The 27,361-nt window shown below is 39.8% G+C and overlaps 1 protein-coding gene across 3 annotated transcripts in view; it reads right to left on the bottom strand.

Annotated features, from left to right (window-relative positions):
* LOC150087115 (RNA 3'-terminal phosphate cyclase-like) overlaps nt 1-27,361 on the bottom strand; it is a 197,812-nt gene that overhangs the window by 40,619 nt on the left and 129,832 nt on the right. For all 3 annotated transcript variants that reach the window (XM_090371821.1, XM_090371820.1, XM_090371823.1), the window contains one exon: nt 25,603-25,727. In XM_090371821.1, coding sequence (XP_090227947.1) covers nt 25,603-25,727 — 125 coding nt within the window. The remainder of the gene's footprint in view (nt 1-25,602; nt 25,728-27,361) is intronic.

Below are 27,361 nucleotides of genomic sequence, written 5' to 3'. Positions count from 1 at the left end.
CTCCCCTGGCTGCCTGTACATCTCCCTCCCCTACGTGGTTACTTATTTGGCATGGGGCCCCAGGTTCCTACAACATGGCAGGGTAGTCCTGGGAAGGTTTGTCATGTCAGGTTTCTGTCAGGGTGCAGAATACTGCTATCCTGACAGTTTTTAAGTCACCGTCTGGGCGTGGTGGGAAACTTGGGCAATTTTACTATTGATTATCGTTTAATTGCTGGGGGGGGCTGAATTGCCATTCTTTGCATTGCTCTGCGCATTTCGAATACTTTCTGTGTGAAAGATGTAAAAGCTTTATAGTTTTGCTCTTCTATGATGAACAGATGTTCTTCTCCCCTGGGAAAGGGGACCAATCTGTGCTATTAGCTCTGTTCTGGGGATGTCATATATTATACATTCATATAGAATGTGTGCCCAGTCTTCACTTTCGCCACAGGTGCAGTTTGGGTCATCAGTCAGGCCTAAGGAGGTTAGTTTCGCCTTTAGGGAGCCGTGACCTGTCAATATAAATGTTGTAAAAAGTCCAGGGGCATACCACTTAGGTGGCTTTGGGCTAACCATTGACACCCGTGGCAGAAATCGTTTGGTAACCAGACCTCTGGTTTCCTGCTCCCACTTTGTTTGCCATAGCTCGTGGAGCTTTGCGGCTATTCTTTTTCTTTCATCATTGAAGGTGTTGGCTGTGTCAAGGGCTATCCCCAGAAATTCTGTGGGTATGCCTTTTTTAAATCTATAATATAAGCCTCTTTTGGCTATTTCCAGGTAAAGTGGGAGAGTTCCGGCCAGCAACTGTAGTGCAGGTGTGCTTACTGTGCGACATGCTCTGGTAATAGTGAGTAGTATTGTCCTTTGTATCGATTCTAATTTATTCCTATTTCTTACTATGGCCGAGTGGATGAACCACACACCGGCTCCATAGGTGATAACAAGTAGGAACATTGCACGGTATATGATTGCCAGGGTCTTTCTTTTGAGCCCCCAGTCTGCTCGACTGATCCTGGCAATCATACCTGCATAATTTCTCACTTTCTTCGCCAAGTAGATCAAATGGGGGTAAAAAGTTAATTTTGAATCAAAGAGCACTCCAAGATATTTTAGTTCTGTTACCATTTTTATAGTGGTTGTGTTAATTTTGATTTGTGGACGTCTTCTTATGTCCAAATTGCCTTTTAGAAGTATTTGTTTGGTTTTTTTTTTTTTTCAGGCGATATTTTGAGCATGTGCATTTGTGCCCACTCCTGCAGCTGCAAGAGGGCGGCATTTGATCTTTGTTCTACAACCACTTGTGAGTTACCTTTTACAAGGAAAATCATGTCATCTGCAAAGGCCAGGCTTTCCACGGGGCCCAGATCCAAGGCCAGAAATTCGTCCAGAACAATGTTCCAAAAGAAAGGGCCAAGGATTGAACCCTGCGGGCAGCCTATATTCACAGGGCATGTCAATTCCTGGAACCTTGTGCGTAGTGGGGCATTTGCCTGGCGAAGTCTCCTAAGGACATAGGCCACCAGAGTGAGTCAAATGCCCCAGCTAAGTCAATGGAGATTGCCAGCATATATTTCTCCTCTGTGTTTTTACTGTTGTCAGTAGATGGTGCATGGCATCCTCCGTAGAATTGCCCTGCTTAAAACCGTACTGATTGTTGGAATGCAAACCTGCTTCTGTGTAATATTGAGCTAATCTGCTATATATTAGTCTTTCATATATTTTCCCTAGTACAGGAAGTAGGGCTATTGGTCTATATGATTTGGGATCAGTAGGGAGTTTTTCAGGGTTTTTGAGGATTAATCTTAGCACAGCTTGTTTCCATATTTTTGGGAATATACCTTCTGTCATACAGTTATTATATAGTGCTATTAATTTATGTGGTGCTATTTCCGCTAATTTTTTGATAATCTCAACCTCTAAGAGGTCAAAACCTGGGCATTTATTGTTTTTGGTTTTAGATAGTGCTATTTCTAAGTCTTGTATAGTGAACAGAGGTTCAATATTAGTATTGTCATATTCAGTGTTTTCTTTTATAATGTCTAGCTGGGTGGGGGAATGATTTCCAGTTACAGTCTGAATGATACTGTCTAGGATGTTATTTACAGAATCCACACAACACAGGGTTGGTGTTCCATCTGGTTTGACAGTAGTTTCTAAGACATCTCCTCTTGGCAGCTTGTTGGTCACTATTTTGTAGACAACTCCCCAAGGGTTATTGTTTCCAGTAGTTCCCACCAAGTGCCTCCAGCATTCCTTTTTCTTGTCTCTTATGAGGGCTGTATACTGATTCCTGAGAGTTCTATAAGAATCTCTCAGTGCATCCACCTCATTTTGTGGCCAAGATGTTCTGGCTCTTTGAAAATGTCTCCTCACCTGGTGTACCCTACTTCTGAGTATAGTCAGTTCGGGGCACCACCAGGGAACTGTCTGCTTCCTCGGTTTTTTCCGTGGGATAGACAGGGTTGCTGTTTTTGTTAAAATGTTTATCATAGTCAGTGCTTGCTCATCCGGGCTACAGTTGCCTGATCTAGACCACTCATTTTCCTGCAGCTCAGCTGCTGTATGTTCTGCAAAAATCTGCCAGTTTGCCTTTTTAAGGTTATACCTTTTGATATCCAACAGAGAGTGTTGGGTTGTTTGTAATTGCCTGTTTAGTTTGAAGGAAATGGCTCTGTGATCTGATGTGGTCCAGGCTGGCTGGACACACCAGTCTGTGATTTTATAAACTATTGAATTGGTGGCAAGAGTAACATCAATGTCACTCTCCCACATGGTACTGCTAAAAGTTGGGAGGTTATTTGGTTGGTTTAGCACTTGAAAGGGTGAGGTGGCTATGTAGTCTGAAAGTATCTGGCCATTGTGTGTGCCTGCTCTGTCTTCTGTACGGCTATGCCATAAGGCTGACCAGCAGTTGACATCAGCACACACTATGATATTTGCAGTAGGTAGCAAGTTTGTGACTACTTGTAGGTATTCAACAGTTGGATTTATATCTTCACCTGGTCTGGAATATAGTGAAATAATGTAAAACTGTCCTACAGCACTGGTGATATGGGCACACACTCCCACTGGGGAGCAGAGGTGACCCACCTTTGTGACTGTAAGGTCAGTATTTTTAACTACTATTGCTGTAGAAGGGACACCTGAGGTGTATTCTATTATTTTATAGCCTCTTGGGTATCCCTGAACCCTACCCATATGTGTGTAGGGTTCCTGGAGTACCAAGATATCTATATTATTTTCTTCCAATTTGAGTTTGATCTGATCTACAATGGCTCTTGCTCTTTGAGCATTCAATTGGACAAGATTTAGAGCCCTAGTCACATTCACGTTTTCAATCTGGTCCATAGTTGGTCCTAGATTGAATAAGTTTTGCCATTTTTTTATAACTGGGGCATTTATCATCCCTGATACTATGTGTATAGTCAGTCAGCTGTGCTGCCTTGCAGGTAGCACATTTTGGCTGCTGAGACTTATTTTTGCAATTTTTGTAATCATGGCCAGTTACTGCACAGTGACCACAAACAGGTTCTTTCTGACTGCAGTCTCTGGCAATGTGACCATATTTATGGCAGTTAAAGCAACTTTAGATAGGGACGTGTTCTCTAAATCTATGACTGGTCCAGCCAGCATAGATTCTCTGTTGTCCCTGCAATACCTTCCAAATTTTTGGTGTAATTTCTGCAATTATGTTGAGTTGTCCATTCCTTTTGTTTTTTGTTGCTCTTTTCAGCAGGAATTCAGCAGCAAATTCATCTATTGTCATTTCATTGTTAAAGTTTTTGAAGTAGATATCCATCATGATTTTGAAGTAGATTTCCATCATTTTGAAGTAGATATCCACCACACTGACAGTGGTAGAGAATGAAAAGGACCTGGGGGTAATTGTGTAGGCAGATATGAAGTTTCCTGAGCAGTGCAGACGGTCTGCAAGAGTAGCTCATGGTGTCTTGTCGATGATATACAGGAATTTTTCTAGCAGGGATAAGGAGGCGATTATCCCCTTGTATAAGGTAATGGTCAGGCCACCCTTGAATACGTATACAGGTCTGGAGGCCTCATTTTAAGAAGGATGTAGAGCTGATGGAACAAGTACAGAGAAGGGCAATAAGATTAGTGAACAGAACAAAGGGTTGCTCTTACGAAGAAAGACTTAAGTTTTGCAAATTACAATGTCTGGAGACTAGGCACCTGCGAGGTGATCTGATTGAGGTGTATAAAGTCTTGAATGGTTTGAGCATGCTCAATGCTGATGGGATTCTTCCTCATGCTCAGAATAATTGCCTGAGAAGGCATAAATTCAAATTGAGGAAAGACATTTGTAGGATAGATGTGCGGAAGTTTGCCTTTAGCCAGCGGGTGGTTGATTGCTGGAACAAACTTCCATCTGTCGTAAAAGTTGATAGCTTAAATAGATTCAAGGCAGAAATTGAGAAACATTTGGAGCGAGGGGATGGGTGAAATAAGGGGTTTTTTTTTTTTTTTTGGCTGATGCTATATAAGCTTGCTTTCTTGTATCATGTGCCCTTGTTAATGCTAATCTCCGAAACTGTATATTGCTGCCTTTGAGGAAGCTTTCAGAAGATTAGACTGATCGCAGAAAGAAGTCAATGTGAAGTGAATGGAGAGTATCTAAATCATTTACGATTTGCAGATGACATTGTGGCCATAAGCACGATCCCAAAGAATTAGAGGAAAATCTTAATCAGTTATGCAGAGTTAGTAAGGATTTTGGGACTAAACATGAATATGGCTAAAACAAAAGTAAAGTAATGATGAACAAGTATGCCACAGAAAGGGATATAATGATTGAAGGAACAGTAATTGCAAAGGTGGAGTCATACTTATCTAGGACAAGTCATTAGCCGTAATAATGATAAATGGCTGGAATTCAAGAGTTCACCTTCTCCTTCCCCCACTTTCGCCTGATGGAGACATCTCCATCTCACCCGAGGATACCCTTGTTATCGTCTTCAAGGCTCATCCTATCTTCCTCTTTTCTCCACAAACTATAGCCTCATTGTCCTATTCTCTCTCTCTCTCTCTCTCTTTTTTTTTTTTTTTTTTTTTTTTTTTGTGGTCTATGTCAGGAAGAAGGGGAAGTCATAAATTTTGGATGGATAGCATTCAGGAAATACAGTCACATACTGAGGAGCAATATCCCAATTTGTCTGAAACGTAAAATAATAAACCAATGTATACTCCTCACCATGACTTATGCAAGTGAAACTTGGGCACTCACTAAAAGAATGGAAGAGAAGCTGAGAACTACAGAGTGAAGAATGGAATGAATTATATTGTGAATCAGACTGTTAGATAAGAAGAGAAACACATGGATTAGGCAGCAAACTCAAGTAAAGGACATTCTTATCCAAACTAAAGAAGGGCAGGACACCTAGCTCAAAGACATGATGACAGACGGACTAAGAAAATAACAGAATGGTACCCAAGAGGAGCTAGAAGAAAACCTGGAAGACAACGACGGAGATGGACAGATGAAATTCATGAGTTTGTGGGTAGTAAATGGATGGCCATTGCACAAAACAGAAGGAACTAGAAAGTTGATGGAGAGGCCTTCATCCTGCAGGATGATGATGATGTGTTGTCATCTGGCTTTTTGCCACAGGGCCCCTGATGGGACTCCATGTTGCCCACTGCTAATTTCTGGGAGGTAACCAGGCAGCCCCAAAATCTCTGGCTGGTCTCTTCCAGGGTCGCTTGAGCTTCCTGACAGACCACAGAAAAAAAAAAAAAAAAAAAGAGAGAGAGAGAGAGTAGGACAATGAGGCTATAGTTTATGGGGAGAAAAGGAAGATAGGATGAGCCTTGAGGACGATAACAAGGGTATCCTTGAGTGAGATGGAGATGGCTCCATCAGGCAAAAGTGGGGGAAGGAGAAGGGGAACAAAAGTGACAGTGCAAGGGAGCACTGCGTAGGTCGCCATTTCGCAGGTAGAGTTAAGTCCAGGTTATTTTCTTTGAGTCAAGTCCAAATGATGTTTAGACTTTTAAATTCAGTGATTGTCCGAATGTTAAAAATTGATGTCCTACACAGAGTTTTCCACTTGTCGAACAGGTCCTGGGCGAAGCAGGTGAAGGCAATATAGTCTTCTCGGTTTTCCAGTACTTGGTGCTCAAGGTTTTTTGGAAGATAGTGTATCCTTGTGAGTAGAGTACATCTTATATCCTCAAACATTTCACAATAGTACATAATATGGTCCCAGTTTTCAGGGGAGCTGCAATTGCACAGGGGGTCGTCAATAATACCCAGTGCTTCCAATTTTCCTTTGATCCATGGCCAGTAACTAGGAATGAGATGTATAGGCCAGGGGAGAACAATGAAGTTGACTCTGGGTAGGTTCTGGAAATTTCAGGGATGAATTTTTTAGTGATATTTCCTTTAGAAGAATTAGTCCATCTTGACTGAAAAGTCTGCATTAAGTGTTGTGTCAGCCACTTTTTCTCTGCCTTGGCATTGTTGGCAGGATAAGTTGTGAATCCAAGACATGTGGTGGATCTCCCCTTGAAGTGCACCAGCCAGCACCTGCAGAGCATGGGTGCTGATGGTGCAACAGGCCCTTGTAGTGGTAAGAAGGATGGCATGTTACATTGTTTATAGTTTCCGCCTGTTTAGAGCAGTAATAGCTTTGTGAAACCAGACCCTAGATCAGGCCCAGGCAAACTATGGCCTGCCGGTCGCATGCGGCCCGCCGCATTTTTGTGCGGCCCACAAGCTTTAATTGTATTTTCGAAAAAAGTTTACTTAATTTATGCCTTTTGCAACGCCTTTTTGAAAAATAAATTTGTATATGTAATACATTATAGAATTTGTCACTTGTAAATTGTTTTATCATCTCTGTATTGTTCAAATTGAGATAGAATTTGAAATTGTACGTGAACCGGAGCAAGCCAACAGGCACTTTTATAACGGTATAATTTTCGATTATAAACTAACCGCACGAAACTACGGTAACAGACAACTGATGATGACGACAACGGCTTTGCTTCGGTGACGGAGTAATAGGATAGGACTGCTGACCGGCAGCAGTTCCAATCTGTTTTCTCTGACAGTCATCCCACAGTTAGTTTTTTTGCGTTATCTTCGGTTATCATCTTGGTGCCAGTAGCGATAAAAATAATATTTATGCCCTTTTAAAAATGAATAAAAAACAAAAAATTCAACAAGAGCATCAAGTCTTCAATGAAGAGCGGAACACAAAATATTTTTTTGATAACATAAATAACGAGACTATTTGTCTCATCTGCCAGGAGAGTGTCTCAGTGTTGAAAGGTTACAATATTAAAAGACATTTCACTACTAAACATTCCGAATATGGTGCCAATTTAACTCCGGAAGCAAGAAAGAAAACTGCCGATGGATTGATTTAAAATTTATCTAGACAACAAAATGTGTTTACGTGGCTAACTAAGGAACAAGAAGCTACTGTAGAGGCAAGTTTTGTTATTTCTCATATAATTGCAAAAAGCCTTTTTATGATGGAGACTATATTAAAGAATGTATGACTGAAGCTTGTGGAATTATATGTCCTGACATTAAACACAAATTTGAGAATATAAGTTTATCTCGGCGAACCGTAGTAAGAAGAATTGAATGTATCGATACAAATTTGAATGAGCAATTATTATCAGTATTAGAATCCATAACATGGTACTCGATAGCTCTCGACGAAACTAATGACCAAAAGAATACTGCGCAGTTATTAATTTTCATACGTGGATGTACCTCTAATTTTGAAATTATTGAAGAGCTTCTTTCAATGGAATCTCTTAAAGACCAAACAACGGGCTGATATATTTGAAAAAGTTGAAAAATGCTTAACAAGATATAATTTACAATGGAACAAAATGATAAGCGTAACAACTAACAGAGCACCAAGTTTGACAGGTAAAAATGTTGGAGTGTTAAAGAAAATTCAGGATAAAATTTGTGAAAATTATCCTGATTATAATTTAATTATAATTCATTATATTATACATCAACTGACAACAAGTATTATGTAAAAATGTGTTAAAAGTTGAACATGTCACATCTTGTATTATTAAACTAGTAAATTTAATATGATCGAGGGGCCTGAAACACAGACAATTCGTTAATTTTCTTCAAGATATTGAATCCGAGTACACAGATATTCCTTATCATAGCCAAATTCGATGGCTTAGCTTAGGAAAAGTTCTTCGATGAGTATGAGATCTTAAAGATGACATCATTCTATTTTTAAAACTGAAAAATATTATGGACTTTCCCGAATTAACTGATAATAACTGGATTTGTGATTTTGTGTTTACCCTGGACATTGTGACACACTTAAATACTTTCAACACCGTGTTACAAGGGAAAAATTTATACGCCCATGATATGGTAAAAAGTTTGAATGGGTTTCAATTAAAACTACAGTTGTTCCTTCGACATTTATTGATTAACAAGGTAGACCACTTTCCAACCATGAAGTTGCCGAAGATTCCAGAAAATAAATTTCAAAAATATTGTGAAATTATCAACGCGCCGAATGACAACTTTTCACGAAGATTTGGCGACTTCTGAAAAATTGAGACAAGTTTGGCAATAGTGCACGACCCATTTTCAATAGAAATTGATAGTGCACCAAGTGAACTACAACTTCAGATTATAAATCTGCAGTGTGATACCGATTTAAGGGAATTGCACCGTCGTGAGGAAATCTGTAAATTCTACAATACTCTTAATTCGGACAAATTCAACGAACTTAAAGATTTTGCCCGAAAAATGTTGGTTATTTTTGGGTCAACCTACATATGTGAACAAACATTTTCCATCATGAATCTAAATAAAAATTCTTTATGATCAAGCATCACCGATGAACATTTACAAGCAGTTTTAAGAATCTCAACTACAAAATTAACACCCGAAATTAAAAAATGTTAAAAGATGTAAAACAGTTCCATTCATCTCAGTAAATTATTGGTTGTTAGAGAATAATTTTTTTTATGTTATATTTCTTCATGATAACAAATAATATATATCTAAAAATAGTATTTTTCGTGCGGCCTGCCTTCTTTTTAAATTCCTAATGTGGCCCTTCAGCCAAAAGGTTTGCCCAAGCCTGCCCTACATCCATAGCTGATAATGGGCACAAAGACAGCTCCGTAGTAAAGAGAGGGCATGCTTTTCAGGCCCCAATCTTGTTGTGAAATTGTATTTACACTAGAGCAGCGTAGTTGCGAATTTTTTTTGTAGGTGAGGTGCGGAGTGAAGGAGAGATTTCTATCCAATATAATGCTGAGATATTTAAGTTCTCGTGAGAGTCAGATAGTCCTGTTCTGTATCTTTATTTGTGGTGATCTTGTGGGATGGAGCGTCCCTTTCAGCTGTAGGGAGTTTGTTTTTGCAGATGAGATATGTAGGTGATTATGATCTGCCCATTCCTGCAGAGTGACAAGAGCCCTGTTTGCTATGTTTTCTAATTGTTGTCTGGAGTCTGCTGCCAGGGTAAGGACCAGATAATCTGCACATGCCTGGGAAGCAACATCTTTGTAGGTTTATGGTTAGAAAGCTGTCTAGTACTATATTCCATAGGCCAGGCCCCAGGACTGAACCTTTAACTGTTATGCTTATTTGTGAGAGATAGTACTTGATGCAACAGAGGTTTTGTGGCAGGTTGGCTGTACAGAGTCTGTAGAGGACGCTTGGGCACCAAAGTGAGCCAAATGCCCCAGAAAAATCAATTGAGATCATTAGGAAATATTTTTTGGTGGAGTTTCTGGCAGCAGAGATGTTTCCAGTGCAACCACAGTGGAGGAGCCCTCTTTAAATCCATATTGGTTTGGTGATTGTAACCCTGCATTGTTATAATGGGTGACTATTCTGTTACGCAGTAGGTGCTCAAAAAGTTTACTAAAAACTGAGAGAAGTGCTATGACGAGGGGTACATTGGATTCTTTCCAGGCAGATGGTAAGCAACCCGGTGTGTAAGCAGTGGTTAAACAGTTTTAACCACTGCTTACACACCGCTTACCATCTGCCTGGATTGATGATCTGGGATGTATTCTACCACTTTATTTCGTGCTCTAGTAAGTCCAGTTCAGGCATCTTGCAGTTCCTAATATTAGTAGTTGCAAGAGTCACTCAGTTCTTCCAGAGTGAAGGGAGGTTCGGTCTGTTGAGTTGAGTTGAGTTGTTGTTCATTTTTGGTGCAGAGCTGAACTTGGAGCTGGGTGGCCATCTGCTTGAAAATAGAGTAGAGGATATTATTTATTGTGCTTTGCCAGGTTGTTGTCATTGTGCCATCCACTAATTTAGTTGTTGGGATTACTTCACCCTTGCGAAGTTTGTTGGTAGTCATTTTGTAGACCACCCCCCAGGAATCCACATTGTCCGTTGTGAAAACTAGGTCCTCCCAATGTTTCTTCTTTCTCTTCCGAATGAGAGCAGTGTATTCATTTTTCACTTGCCTATATTGTTGCCGGAGCACCTCGACCTCCACCTCAGGCCAGGTCCTTCAGGCCTGCTGGAATGTCTTCCTTTTGTGATTCACTTCACATCTAAGCATCTGCAACTCTGGGCACCACCACCAAGGGACAGTGCTCGGCATAGGGTTGTTCTTCCTAATTGCTGTGTTACATGTGGCAGTAATCAGGTTTGTGATTTCATGTTGATGCTGATCAGGTCCTATCTGACTTGGGTCTTCCAGTTGAAGTCCGCTATCATGGGCCACCAGCATTTCATGGAATAGCACCCAGTCTGCTTTATTAATAGCATATCTATGCAAGAGCTCTCTTTGAATTGGGGTGCACGAAATGGAGTGTCTCATCTCAAAGGTAATCACCCTGAGGTCAGAGGTTGTCCATGCCTCTTGAACTTTCCAATCAAGTAGGTAGCTAGCTAGGGATCTAGGCGAGGGTAACATCAATGGTGGCCTCCCACAGGATTATTTGGCAGATTGATGATGGTAAGGTTTAAGTTGGCCAAAAATTAATCCATGCATTGGCCATTATGAGTCCCACGACGATCGTTCGTGTCGCTGTGCCATAACTGAGAGTGACAGTTTAGGTCAGCACAAATTCCAGCTGGGCTGTTTGGAGGTATCTAGTCGATGGTGTAATGTCGTCTCCTGGTCTGCAGTAAAGTGTAATGGCGCACAGCTCCCCCATAGGGGGGGGTGATCAGATGTGCACACATGGCCCAGACCGTGCGGAGGTGGTCTATCCTTGTAACATTGGTGTTCAGGTTTCGCACCACAATTGCAGCCAAGTGGTGTCAACTTCCTTTTGTATTATCTTATATGCAAGGGGGTATCCCCTTACCTTTTTGTTATGGGTATAGGGTTCTTGCAACATTATCATGTCACAATTCTCCTCGTCCACCTTTATTCTTATCTGTTCCAGGACCGTGCAAGACCTCTGCGCATTTACTTGGAAAAATTTTAACTCTTTGTCATTGAACTTTTTAAGCACCGTCCCCATAATCGTTTCTGGTTTGGTGTATACCCATAAATTTCAGATAGACAGGACACTTACTGCCCCTGATCAAGTGATTATACTGAATCCGCTGGCCTTATAGTTGGCATGGACAGGTGCTGACTTATTCGGACAGGAGTTGAAGTTGTGCCCTTGTTCGGCACAATGGCCACAGGTTGAAACGTTCCTGAGCACGTGTGTGCATAGTGTGGCCAAAACAGTAACACTTAAAACATTTGGTGACTGCCACATGCTCTCTGAAGCATGTGACTTCCCCATTGTACATATATCCTATTTTGGTTGCTAATTATGGCCATGCTGAGGGGGCAAGCTCTACAATCCAGTTTAATGGCATTTTCCCTTGTAATTTTCGTCTTATATTTTGAAAAGACTAGTGTTTCTGCTTCACGATCTGGAAATGGTTCTGCAAATTCCTGTGAAAAAGCACTTCCTTGAGTTTGTCTGGTGTGAGTTCTCTGTCGGCATCATAAATGATGATCGAGGGTCCTCTCTTTCTGGATGTCTCAGCTACTAGTCCTAGTGATTTGACTTATATTAGTTAGTATGTGGGCTGTGTCCTCCTTGGTCTCTGTTTCAATTATTACACTGGTATTTCTGGTTTTCCTAATCTATTTGATTTTGGTTGTTTAAAGGTCTCCACTCAAGTTGGTTAAAACTGCAGTCTTAATTTCTTCACTTGTCTTTGGAGCATCCTCTATGGCAGGCTTCAAGGACCACAAGGTTGGGTTTTGGAAGGAGCACCTTTGTCTTCTACAGTGGTTGTTTAGAGGCTATGCAGTTTTGAGCTGGATTCCTCAGCACGTTGGCATAGGTAGGGGTACAATGTAGCATTTGGTTTCCCCTACTATCAAGATAAGCCTCTAATCTTGCTGCATTTTTCTCTGCCTCAAGATGTACATTCAATAAGACTGTCTCCAGTTTAGTCCAAAGGCCTACTATCTCTCCATGTAGTGTGGTGGTGATTCCGCCGCTAGACTCTTTCATTATGTTAGCATTAGCATTAGTAGAGGCATTTGATGCAAGAAAGCAAGCTTATGCAGCATCAGACAAAAAAAAAAAAAAATAAAGTAAAATAAATAAATAAAAAATAACCACTTCCACTTCACCCCTCTGTTCGTTCGAAATACCTGTCCAGCTGAGCCTTAAACTTATTTAGGCTATCAACTTCCACGACAAGGGATGGAAGTCTGTTCCACGTACCAACCACCCGCTGGCTAAAGGCAAATTTCCGCACATCTATCCTACATCTGTCTTTCCTCAATTTGAATTTATGCCCTCTCAGGTGATTATTCTGAGCAAGAGGAAGAATCCCATCAGCATTGAGCATGCTCAAACCATTCAAGGCTTTGTACACCTCTATCAGATCACCTCTCTGGTGCCTAGTCTCCAGACACTGTAATTCGCAAAACTTCAGCCTTTCTTCGTAAGAGCACCCCTTTGTTCCATTCACTAATCTTGTTGCCCTTCTCTGTACTCGTTCCAGCAGCTCTACATCCTTCTTGAAATGAGGCCTCCAGGCCTGTATACAGTACTCAAGGTGTGGCCCGACCATTGCCTTATACAAGGGAATAATCACCTCCTTATCCCTGCTAGAAAAATTCCTATATATCATTGACAATACACCATGAGCTATTCTTGCAGCCCGTCTGCACTGCTCAGAGAACTTCATATCTGCCTGCACAACCCCCCCCCCCCAGGTCCCTTTCATTCTCTACCACTGTCAGTGTAGTACCACAGAGTTGATACGTTGCTCTGGGGTTGCTGTTTCCCATATGTAGTACTTTACATTTGTCAATGTTAAACTTCATTTGCCACCTCTCAGCCCATCTGCTCAACCTTTCCAGATCCTGTTGCAGCAGCATAGTGTCAGTAGTGTCCTTGACAACCCTGCCAACCTTCGTATCGTCTGCAAACTTGGACTTTAAGCTTGATATACCATCATCAATATCATTTATAAATACAGAAAACAATAAAGGACCCAATACTGAACCCTGAGGGACTCCACTAATAACATTAGTCCACGATGAGCAGTGTCCATTGATTATTACTCTGTCTTCTCCATTCAACCACCCCTTTATCCATAGCAGCAATTTGCCTCCAATGCCACACTGCTCCAATTTGTGCAGCCGTCTTCCATGTGCAACAGTATCAAAAGCCTTTCTAAGATCCAAGTATATAATATCAAAGTTATTCCCTGCATCCAGTTCTTTTGTCACTGCATCATAGTATCCAATCAAATTGGTCAGGCAAGACTTCCCCTTAACAAAACCATGCTGTGTCCGAGCTATAACTGAAGTCTTGTCTAGATGATCCTGCAGTGCTTCTTTAACCAGTGCCTCCATTAATTTTCCGGGAACAGAAGTTAAACTCACAGGTCTATAATTACTTGTGTCAGCCTTTGATCCTCCCTTGTGAATTGGGGTCACATTTGCACATCTCCAGTCCATGGGTACCTCCCCAGTTGTCCAGTTGAATCCAAAGGGTCATGACCTGTTGAAGCACTGGACCATCTGGGAGGGTTGTGTCAATATTTTTTGTTGTCTTGTTTATTTCATAACTTGCCTCTACTTGAAAGTCTGGGTTGCCTTAGGCATCTTTTGGTTCGCTTTGAGACTGTGTGTTTCTCTTTCCCACTTGGTACCATTTCCTTGGTCATTAACAGCTTCAGCATGGCTTTGTCTATCCAGCTGGATGTCACATGGCTTCACTGAATACACACAGCTGTCATTGAAGTGCCACCTTCTACTATGCTGCATAGCGTTTTTGCTCCTAATTCTCTTTGAACTTAACAGAATATTCGCTTCAGTGTCATTTCCTATCTTAATATTTACTGAAGTAATTTTATTTCCCTCAGCCAACTCCATATCACTCTGAACACTTTTCTTAACTTTACTTAATTCCTCATCCAAATCACTTTCAGGAGTATTGATCTTAACTTTTCCCCTATTGCTTCTTTTTAAAGCAGGAGACCTACTGCACGGTGAACACACTGATCCAACTGAACTTTATTCCCCACCATAGCATTTCCAGCTTTGATGGAGCATTTTGATGGGATATTCAAACGATATACATGGTGTCAAAAGTAAAGTACCCTCATCGTCCCTATCATTCTCACTATCCAGTTCTACCAACATGACAGCATTACCTGAGAGAATTTCCTCCCATTCCATCATTTTCTCACCTGCACCTCCAGAGACCGAAGCCTCAGGTGATTCTCTACTTACACCCTTTGACAATTTTTCATGTGATATATTTTGATCCTGAAATTCCAGCTTACGCATGGAATTCCAATTCTTCCTCAATTTATGTGTGAAATTTGCCGACTTAGTGGTCTCCTTTTTTTTTAAATTCCATAAAATCTACAACATCCTCCAGTTCCACACCACAAATTTCATCACATGTGAGACACCCCTGTGTGAGTCTGTTATTAGCATTAGCAAAGGCACATGATGCAAGAAAGCATGCTTATATAGCATCAACCAACAAAAAAACCCTTCTCATTTCACCCATCCACTCACTCCAAATGTTTGTCTAGTTCTGCCTTGAATCTATTAAGCCTTAACTTGTTGTTTGTTTCAACAATCAACCACATACTGGCTAAAGGCAAACTTCCGCACATTTATCCAAAAACTGTCTTTCCTCAATTTGAATTTAAGCCCTCTCAGGCGATTATTTTGATCAAGAGGAAGAATCCCATCAGCATTCAGCATACTCAAACCATTCAAGGCTTTATACACCTCAATCAGATCACCTCACAGGTGCCTAGTCTCCAGACACTGTAATTTGCAAAACTTATGCCTTTCTTCATAAAAGCAACCCTTTGTTCCATTCATTAATCTTATTGCCCTTCTCTGTACTTGTTCCAGCAGCTCTACATCCTTCTTAAAATGAGGCCTCCAGACCTGTATACAGTAACTCAAGGTGTGGCCTGACCATTGCCTTATACAAGGGGATAATCACCTCCTCCTTCTTATCCCTACTAGAAACATTCCTGTATATCATTGACAAGACACCATAAGCTAATTTTGCAGACCATCTGCATTGCTCAGAAAACTTTATATCTACCTGCACAATTACCCCCAGGTCCTTTTAATTTTCTACCACTGTCAGTGTAGTACCACACAGTTGATAAGTTACTCTGGGGTTACTGCTTCTCATATGCAGTACTTTACATTTTTCACTGTTAAACTGGTGCCTCCGTAGCCAGGTGGGCAGGAGCAGCAGTGCGTAGCACATGCTTCTTGATTAGACCGGGGTTCGAGCCCATGACCACCAAATTTGGAGGTTGTGGAAAGATCAGGGAATGACCACTGCATATACCCAGAGCAATATGGCCTTAGTTGCTAATGCTCCTAAAAAAAAAAAATAATAATAATAACAATAACAAACCAACCACTGTTAAACTTCAGTTGCCACCTCCCAGCCCATCTGCTCAACTTTTCTAGATCCTGTTGCAGCAGCATACTGTCATTAGTGTCATTAATAGCCCTGCTGACCTTCGTATTGTCTACAAACTTGGACATTAAGTCTGATATATATTCATCAATTTCAATAATAAATATAGAAAACAACAATGGATCCAACACTGAACCCTGGGGGACTCCACTAATAACATTAGTCCAAGAAGAGCAGTGTCCATTGATTACCACTCTATCTTCTTCCACACAATCATCCCTTTATCCATAGCAGCAATTTGGCTCCAATGCCACATTGCTCCAATTTGTGCAGCAGTCTTCCATGTGCAACAGTAACAAAAGCCTTTCTAAGATACAAATGTATGATATTAAAATTATTCTTTGTATCCAGTTCCTTTGTGACCACATCATAGTATCCAATCAAATCAGTCAACAAGACTTCCCCTTAACAAACCCATGCAGTGTCCGAGCTATACCTACAGTGCTTCTTTAATCAGTGCCTTCATTAATTTTCCTGGAACAGAAGTTAAACTAACAGGTCTGTAATTACTAGTGTCACCCTTTCATCCTCCTTTGTGAATTATCTGACTCCATTGACAATTTTTTTATATATATAACAATGGTTGTATATGCCTTTACTATTAGTAAAATAATAAGAGGAGTTTACATCAATATAGTGCGTAGAACACTTCCGTATGATACCCTCCAGAAATTAAAACGGAAAAAACGAAAAAATCGACAACTTACCGGTACATTAGAGTAAATTATAAATAATTAAATAAACAAATATTTATTTAATTATAAATAATTAAATAAATATTTAACGAGGCCAAAATACTTAACGTCCAACGTTAAGTATTATACGCGACTATTAATTGCAGAAACCGTTGAAATTAAATTACACGAGAATTCGGTTAATGTTCGGCGGCCATATTTGATCTCCGATGCGTGGACCTTTACGCGCATGCGCAAAGACAAATAATCTCTATTTAAGTATCAGGTTTAACCCGATTTGGTAATTTTCATTCCTGTGATCACGACATACGGAGGAAGGAAAATCGTTTTGAATATTTTCGTTTTATTCTTTTAATTACGTTAATTTGATTTTTAATTGTTTTATATTGATTTGAATTGTGTTAATTTGTTTATTTAATTATTTATATTTTACTCTAATGTACCGGTAAGTTGTCGATTTTTTCGTTTTTTCCGTTTTAATTTCTGGAGGGTATCATACGGAAGTGTTCTACGCACTATATTGATGTAAACTCCTCTTATTATTTTACTAATATTATTATCAACGTAGAACATATTGAGTAGTACAGCTCTGATTCATACTATCTAATGCCTTTACTAATTAAGCCTCAAAGTCTTTAAAAATCTATATCTTTTTCAATAAGATGATATTTTGTCCCAAAATTGGATATAACTATTCAGTGTGATAAACTCCTCACCTAATTAATGTCTCCTGCATCCATGACTTGCAGAATTTAAATAGGAGCTCTTAAAACTTTCAAATACCAGTGCTATGCTAAAGCATAGGCAGCTGGAATTGACTTTTTAGATCAAAGAATGCTCTAACTGCAAAAACACACTTATCATAAATTTAGCATAAATATTACCTTTCCTTAATTACATAATAGGCAAACCTGATGAACTTTATCACACTATACCCAAGTTTCACAAAATAATTTTAAATAAACAACTTAAAATCATATTTATAAATGCATTTCACAAGAGCACATATAATAGCAATCATCACAGCTAACCACTAGTGTTGCCATACGTGGGAGGTCCCCCGATCACATATGCATTCACATCAAGGGGTACTGGGGTGGGGGGACTCATTGCACCTAGGTTTCCAGCTCAACCACACACACGGAGGCAGAAGAAGTGGCACTTGTGCTCAATCACACAAAAGAAAATACAATACGTTGAAAATAAAAGAAAGCAGCATGCATTTGCAAGCAGAGGAATGCAGAAACATTATAAACAAAAAAGTAATAGTAATAAATCTAGCTTAAGAGGCACAACAGAAATCACTCTTTCATAATCTCTCTCAGTGTTAGAGCTTACACAAACATAACCCCTGGCTTAGTGCTGTGAAGGGTTTGTAAAGGAAAGGTACCTGCATGTACCTAGGAATTTTACAATAAAGATCATATTTATAATTCACCCCACAATCCAAGCAAGAATTTTATAAATCATCCCAAAATCCAAGCAAGAATTTTATAAATCATCCCACAATCCAAGCAAGAATTTTAAAAATCATCCCACTGCAGTCTAATTCAGGTATAGGTATTTTGACAAATGGTGTAAATGCCATTAAGCCTATATCCAGGAAACTGAACACAATGTGGTGTGCAGAGAATCCTGGAAAAAGCACCTGATAAGCCCAAATATTAGAGTAAATAAGCAACACGAGTATATGCAGTGGTCTGTCTCCCTGTTCTGATAATCAGTGTACTCACCTGCCAAAATATCTTGGCAATCTACTTCATTCAAGGAGAAATCACAATGCTTAAGATTGTGTCTACCACTGTGAAATTCTTGATCTCTCTCAAAAATTATTATGATGTAACCAAGCCATTCATATATATCCACATGCTGTACTGTTTATGGTATGTGAAAAGAGGTATAATTAGTATAATGGCCAGCATACGTTGATTTCTGATACATACAGGTTACGAAATATGTGATACTCCCCTGTTCTAGAACATCCAAAAACAATAGGGACTGGTCAGTCCCAGTTTCCACCTGATTCCAAACAATAGATCACATTTCTTTTGCATCTTACTAAAGAACACTATACATTATTGTTAACTATAGACAAATAATGAAATTTCACTGTTCTGAATTTAATGGAAAAACAACAGTTTTAGTTTTCAATCTTTTTGCGCAAAAGATGAAGAAAAGCTGTTATAGGATGATGAACTGGAGAATGAAAAAAAAAAAAAAAAAAAGTATCATAAATCTGGAGAGATCTGAGCACTATGGATTTTATGATAAATGAAATGAAACTGGAAGAAAAACTGTTACAGTTAAAAATAAAACCTGTGGTTGATGAAATCTATCCAACTCTGGCCCGTGTATCCAGATAGTCCCTACCTATAAAATAAGACCAAACATACTTGAATCCTATTAGCTCGAGAATAAAAAAAAATAGACATCCAGCATTACGTCAACCTCTCCTGTGGTGGACAACCTCACTGACTACTTCCATCATATTGTGACACCGAATGGCCTTGCACTGAGGTGAAGCAGAGCTGACAGAGGACTTAGTGTCTTCATTTGAAGCTCCTCTTGAACAGTTCCCTTGACCAGCAGCAGGGCACTACCTGAAAGGTCAGGTATTATCAAAGGGTTTGTTCCTAACAAACCAGGTGGATACAGACCCCTTTGAGTGTGGATAATTTATTTTTGTCCCTCCTTCCCCAACAGAGAATTATCCCACTTTACTCTGTGGATCTCCTCCCTCTGCTGACACCTGGTCTTTGTATCTGAGATGAAATTATTTCTCTCCTACCCTTTCCCTGAATGGAGAATATTCCCACTGGTATACTTTACCCAAACTCCATGTAGCCCATATATAAATAAAACATAGGAGTTAGCTGGCATGCAGGTCATACTCAACAACTATAATGTACCATAAAATGTAAATAGCACAATAAGCAATCTCTCCTTCTAGATTTGCCAGAACAGATTCAAAGGAAAGAGAATAAAATATAACTCTGCATTCTCAAAATTTATTAAATATTAAACATGCAATTTTAAATAGGTCATTGAATGATTTATCTCAAAGAAGAAATTAGACAAATAAAACTAAACCCATTTCCTAAATAATACTAAATACTACTGCTTTCTTATCGACGCTTTGGATCCAAATCTCAAAGTATAATTGGAACTCTGTTACCTCCTCAACTTTTTTCTTGATAACAAATACCCGAAGTTAGGGGAATCCACTGGCTTTCTTCCTCTTACTCTCTACTGTAACAATGCCAAAAAACTACATTGAAAGGACAGAATTTGTGGGATACATTGTGCCTACAACACGATGCTGTCACCCCTCTTGCTAGTGGTGCCTAACGAGAGGGATGCAGTATACCTATATACTTGCCACATGGCAAGTATATAGGTATACTGCATCACTGCATTCATGTAGATGGCAATTCAATGTCAGTATGGATAAACGTCGTGAGTTAACCAACCTTGAAAGAGGGATGATAGTGGGTGCCCAAATGAATGGGTCACTCTATTGAGGTGGTGGTACAGAAATTACACTATTCCCGTTCAACAGTATCGAGAGTGTATCGGGACTACCCTCCATTTCTGGAATAACATCTCATCGTGGACAGTGCTGTGGGCGGAGAAAGGTGGTGGATGAATGTGGCTGTTGATTGTCTTGCATTGTTTCAGCCAACCATTTAGTTCTTGAGGCTGTCGCAGATATTCTCTCAGATATGCCAGAATAAGCTGTGCTTGCTACCTGGGAGTCTAAAACGCTGATGAAACTGATATTCAGGTGACACTCAAGTCAAGTGGACCCAATTTCGGTAAAGTCCGGATGGTCTATGGGAGCCAAATCCTCTGCTTCAACCTTCACTATGGTGGGACTGTTAGTAACCCTGGGTATAACCCCCATGTGCAAGCACACCATGGGTGACCACCCTGGTGTGAACCAATGAAAGCAGGGGTCGAGGTGTGGTGCCCACACCAAACAGAGGAGTGCCGCCCCTCTGTGTTACCAGGCAATACTAGGTGGTAGATAACTCTCATAGACTGGTGCAATACCACTTTGCTTATTGGAGGCTTGACATGGTGGAACCCATGTTTAGTCTCCAGAGCTAAGTTCTGGTCAACTCTTCCCCATCTCTTCCATCATGCAATATGACTGATGACTTTTGAGGTTATAATGAACACCATGACAAGATCCAAACTTCGTTACATTTCGAGGGTACAGCTCTAAAACAGTGTTCACAGGCAGGCCGCTAGTTAGTACATCGGACCGAACCTATTGGTAAAACTAGGAGGCTTCCGGATCAGCTAGTGTATAATACTGCTGCCTCTATTCTGCCAGATAGTGACTGGAGGAAGTCCGAGAGTAGTGTGTATGCGGGGAGCATTGTCAAGGCCACATTATGTCAAGGATCTGGGTATATTCTTACTATGTGTATGACATATCCAAAAATTTCATTACTTCATACGGCATCTCCCCCTAACTAATTTAGCAAACTTATCCGCAAAAAGATCTAAACTTCCCAAACACTTCCTGATTCATTTCACAAATACACGTGGTCTCAGTTCTAATCTCAACAATGTTCATTTCCACTTACAGTCTGTCAAACCCCATGTACTTTTTCTGAGAGAATCTCAGTTATCAGTTGATTTAACTACTGCTCATCTCAGTTGCCCAAATTATTCACTGTATGATTCCTTTCGCCTCAAAGGTGGTACTTGTGCATATGTCTGTTCCGATATTCCCTGTCAGAGACTTGGTAAATTGGAATGTCATCTTTTCGATCTTCTCTGGCTTAAAATCTCTCTATCTCATTCTGTCAAATTCATCTGTTGTCTCTACTGTTCTCCAAACTCCACTAATCACTTGGAACTCTTTTACTTCCTCTCTTTACAACTTGACTTTCTCCAGTCCTACTTTCCTAATAGTGAGGTAATTTTCCTTGTAGATTTTAATGTTCACAACTCCAACTGGCTTCCATTTTCTAGTCACACAGATCCAGCTGATAGAGATGCTGAGGCTTTTGCAATTACTAATGACCTCACACATATTGTTCATTTACCTACCAGAATACCAGACAATCCTAACCATACAGCCAACATGCTTGATCTTTTTCTCACAAACAACCCTTCTAAGTACATGGTCGAAGTGAGTGGTCCTTTAGTCACCTCAGCTCAAAACTTGGTGATTGTCTCTTCTCCAATGGAGCCTTTATCTTATGGCTATTCCCAACCTCGTATTGTTTGGCATTACATGAATGGAAAATGGGATGTCCCGCATGATTTCTTTTATTCTTTTCCTTGGTCGGATTACTGTTTCAAAACTTATGATGTCAACGTTTGCTCAGATTGTGTCAGTGAAATTATTCTTGTAGGAATGGAATCCTTTATTCCACACTTAACTTTAAAATCTCGTCCTTTATCTAAATCTTAATTTTTCAATAAATGTGCTATGGTTGTTCAAGAGAAGAATGTTGCATATCGTAATTGGCTTGCTTCCAATTCTTTAGTTTCATTTTCTGCCAAAGCTCGCAACAATTGTAAAGCAGTTATTAATCAGTCCAAAATAGATTTTGAACAGGCTAAGAGCAGAACACTTGCTTCTTGCCCTAATGGTAGCCAAGCATTCTGTTCTCGTGCCAAAGCTATTGGCCACAACTTTTGCCCATCTCTGCTCCCACTTCTGTGAAAACCAGATGGTTCTATTGTCATTTCAGTCAAGGATAAAGATAACCTGCTAGCATCCTATTTTTCTTCCAACTCATATATTAATGATCTTGGTAAAACACCTCCCACCATTCCCAACACGCTCCATTCAATGGCTCCTGTGGTCTTCTGTCAAAAAGATGTCAGAAGGATTTTGACCCAACTTGATGCTAAGAAAGTTCCAAGGTCCTGATGGCATTTCTCCACTTGTTCTCAAAACCTGTGCTACTGAACTTACCCCTTTTCTGTGTCACCTTTTTTCACTTTCTTATTCCAAAGGTGTTTTTCCTTCTGCTTGGAAATTTGCTCATATCCAGCCAGTTCCTAAAAAGGGTGACAAATCACTCCCATTCAAATATCGTCCCATTGCAATTACTTCTACTCTTTCTAAAGTAATGGAGACATGAATTAACTGCCAACTCAAACTATCTAGAAACCTTCCGTCCGATCAATGATCGCCAGTATGGATTCCATCAGTGTCGACCCACTTGCGATATTCTGGCTTATGTTACCCATTTATGGACAAATTCAATGGAAAAGTTCGGGGAAACACAAGCAGTTGCTATTGACATCTAATCAATCGTTTTTGGCATAAAGGTCTTCTAAACAAGTTTCCATCCTATGGTTTACCCACTGTTTTTTGTAATTGGTTATCCAGTTTTTTCTCTGTCCACTCACTGAGGGTGATGGCTCTCTGTCTTCTAACTTCTCCACTAATGCTGGTGTCCCACAAGGTTCAGTTCTTTCCCTCACTCTTTTCCTCTTGTATATTAATGACCTTCTTCCATTGACTGGAAATCCTATCCATAGTTTTGCTGATGATAACACATTGCATTCCACTTTCCAGTTTGAGAAACCTTGCCCTGCTCAATCAGCTTCAACTTCTCGAATATCCACTACCACTTCCTTAAATGCCAATCTCCAGGTAATTCTGCAGTGGGGCAAAGACAACTTAGTTGATATCAATCCTTCTAAAACACAGTCCTGTCTTATATCTCGCAAAAAGGATTCTTCTGCTCGTATGCTTATCTTTGGTGACAGTCTGATTTCTAGGCCAGATGATATATCTCTTTTGGGGATTACCCTGACTTCTAATCTCTCTTGGCACAAGCACATTACAAATATTGTTTCTTCTGCATCTAAAAAACTTGGTTTTCTCTTTTGCTCTCGGCATTACTTTTCTTCCAAACAGCTGGTCCCTCTGTACAAATTGCAAATCCGCCCTACCATGGAATATTGTTCCCACATCTGGGGCGGTGCCCACAAAACCTTTATCAGGCTTCTAGATTTCATTCAGAAGAGGGCAATTAGGTTAATTAATGATTCATCTTTAACAGAGTCTTTCACTCGCTGTCTCATAGACGTATTGTTTCTGCTGCATGCCTCTTCTACAGATACTTCCATGGGCACTGTTCTTCTGAATTGGCTTCTATAATTCCCGCTCTCTCTTTCAAAATAGTCCGAACACATGCTGCCACCAGCCAACATCCATTTACTGTCCAACTTGAAACTCACAGAACCAACTTTTCATCTTCTTCTTTATTCATTCAACTGCAGTTTCCTGGAACAACCTTCCTTCATACGTATTTCTTGAAAATTACCGTCTACAAAAATTCAAGTCTAAAGTCAAGAAATATCTTCTTTCGTCTTCTCAACCTCCAACCCAACCCATGCACGGTATCAAGTACTATAGGTTCTAATACCTCTAGTGTTTGGGGTTTTCATAAAAAAAAAAAAAAAAAAAAAAAAAAAAAAAATGAAGAGTGACAGTGGCACAAATCACCACCGACTTCAATGGAGGGGGGGGGTGCTAGAAACGTCTCCACCAAGATCATCAGGTGGTCATTAGCTGCAATAGGTTATGGAAGTCACAGACCCACCAGAGTCCCATTGAGACCCATCACGACACAGGACTCTATGCCTCAACTGGGCGAAAGAACATCAGCACTGGGCTTTGGATGATTGGAGACTGGTCTCCTGGTCCGATGAGTCCTGTTTCCAGTTATTTCCAGCAGATGGATGGGTACACATCTGGCGGAAAGGGAATGAAGCTATGCACCCCCCATGTCAACAAGAAACTGTTCAGGTAGGTGGATGGTCAGTAATGGTCTGAGATGCGTTCAACTGGCACACGATGGGACCTAGTATATCTATATGCATCTGTGAACGGTCCAGGTTACGTGTCCATCCTTGCAGACCATCTGCATCCCTTCATGGTCATCAGGCACCCAGTTAGTTAGTTAGTTAGTTATTTGGTTTTTAGGAGCATTAGCAACTAAGGCCATATTGCTCCGGGATATGTGGTGGTCATTCCCTGACCTTTCCGCATCCTCCGTATTTGGTGGTGACGGGCTCGAACCCCGGTATAATCAAGAAGCGTGTGCTACGCACTGCTGCTCCTTACCACCTGGCTACGGAGGAGGCATCAGGCACCCACCGGGCAGTGGACTCTTCCAGCAGGACAACGCTCCTCCCCACAGAGCTGTGGTGACTAGAAAGAACATGGTTCAAAGAGCATTCCACAGATTTCACCACCATGGAATGGCCTCACCATTCACTGAACACGAACCCTGAGGAGCATCTTTCAGATGCTGTGGAAATGTCCATTCGAGCTTTGGATCCTTCACCCAGGAATGCAACAGAATTATGGAAAACGGTGTATCAAGCATGGATGGAAGTACCTGTGGAAAGCTTTCGTGAACTAGTGAACTCAATGCTTCGCTATGACTGCCCTTATCCTGGCAAAAGGTGGGATACCCATTACTAGATAGGTAAGCCTTTTTTGTTCTCATTTTATCAAGTTTATATTGGGCTTCCCTTTGGTAGGAAATAGGTTTAATTTTTTTTTTTTTTTGTCTAACCCACCATGGGGACTCAACAAACTATTTAAAATTGTATAAATAATGTGTAGTTAAGAGTCTGAATTTTAATAAATTCAGAGCAACCATCCCACATAATGCCTTTCATATATTAAAATCCTGCATATATATTGTATATATGCTTACATATACCAGTAACGAATGAGCAAAGGTGGCCCAAGACAAAAAACAGGAGGATGCCTTTCTTCCAAATGATTGCAACTTTATGGTTACCAAGAAGCAATTTACAATGATGATCTGAATTTTTTTTACACTGGGCCAACAAGGAAACAAACAAAGTGAAGATTGAGAAAATTAATTTAAGTAATTAAAAAATATTTAATTTTATTAATTAATTAATAAAAAAGAAAATTATAAAAAAAGATACAAGTTGTGTTTGACTAGTAGCAACAAAACCCACAAACAAAACTCACATAATTCCGCTTCCTGTACCCACAGCATTTTCTTGAGTCTCCTTCACTCTGTCAATCTGTATTACAACACCAGGGAAGTTATGTTGTAATAATCTAATAGCAGTATCAGCCATAATATGAGCTACCTAGTTAGCATAAAACCAAATATATACTTCATTTTAACATGAAATAAACACTACATTACATTAATTTCTATTTAATATGACAAAATGGAGTATATGAAATTAAGTAATGAAGTAAATGTAACAAAGTGAATAATCCTACAAAATAATAATTTTACTGGAGAATTCATAGAGGAGAAGCTAAGTTGGAAATAACTATAAACAAGTGAGCCTTACTTGTGTAGTGGGTAATACAGTGGAATATGTGATCAAGGATACAATGCAGAAATGTCCTGATAAGAATCAAATCCTAATAGGATCACAGCAATTAACAAATCTTGTTAATCACTATGATGAAATCATGAAGCATTTAGATGCTGAAAACAATTTTCATATTGTACATCCAGATTTTTATTAAAACCTTTGATTTGGTTCCCTCCCATAGAGGAGAAGCTAAGTTGGAAATAATTATAAACAAGTGAGCCTTACTTGTGTAGTGGGTAATACTTGTGTAGTGAGGGCTATTATACAAACTGGAGCATGCTGGGATTACTGGGAAGATTCCTTAAGTTCCCCAAGAAGGAATTGATAGTGTCTCTCAGCAAAAGGAAAGGAGACTGAGGATCAACAGGCATTCTTCAGAGTGGACTAACATAGCAAGTGGGATTCCCCTACTATTTCTGATTTTCCTCAATGATACTCAATGAATAAATGTAGGTGTAATGGGAAAACTGCCAAAGTTTGCTGATGATTTAAAGGTAGATAGGATGGTAAACAACCGAGACCAGGCTAGGCTGCCTCAGAATTACTTAGACAAGTTATACATATGGTCTGAAAGACAGCAACAAATTGAAGTTTAATTATGCTAAATGCAAGGTTTGCATTTGAAAATGAAAACAGAACGGAAGTATAAGGAATCTAAGGTTATCAGACTAGGGGATACAGAATAAAAGGTGGTTCAGAATGAGCAGATTTAGATTTAGAAGGGGTTAAAATACAACCAAATAAGGAGTTCTTCTGGGTAGTGTAAGCAGGCAACCAAGAAGGCTTAGGGTTTAATATCAATGATAATAGGATCTACACCAGCAGCAAGAAGGATGCTATTATTCCTCTTTAGAAAACGATGGTATGATCTCATTTGGAATACTGCATTCACGTAAAAAATGAAATAGCAGCTTAGAAAGAGCCTAAATAGGGTCAGGAAGAATAAACAGATTGGTTCATAGTGCTAAGGACAGTTCCTAAGAGGAAATCTTAAAAGATGTAGGCTGGACAGATTTAGACTGAAAACTAGACACATGAGGAATGACATGAGAATTTTAAGATCCTTAAAAGAATAATCAGAGTGAATGAGGAAGGTATTTTTCATTGTGAAAGGTGAAACTAAAAAAAGGACACAAATATAAAATATTTGAAAGAAATAGAAGATTGAATATCATGGAGTTCATCCCTATGAGTATAATTTCAATGACAAAGGCTGAATAAGCATTAGATCAGGAGATTTAAAACATTAATCCAAACAAAGGAAGGGATAAATAGGACAGACAGAATAATTCCATGAATTGCCATATGGCATGAAGCTAAGAGTGGTCATGTGGGAAAGGCTCCATTGGAGAAGAGACCATTAGATGTTTTTTTCATTACTTATTTTATAATAA

The sequence above is a fragment of the Mastigoproctus giganteus genome, chromosome 4 (genome assembly GCF_048544385.1).
Source record: "Mastigoproctus giganteus isolate SK-2022 chromosome 4, ASM4854438v1, whole genome shotgun sequence".
Classification (NCBI taxonomy): domain Eukaryota; kingdom Metazoa; phylum Arthropoda; class Arachnida; order Uropygi; family Thelyphonidae; genus Mastigoproctus; species Mastigoproctus giganteus.
Note: the sequence above shows the minus strand (reverse complement) of the source record. Positions and strands in the feature narration are given on the sequence as shown.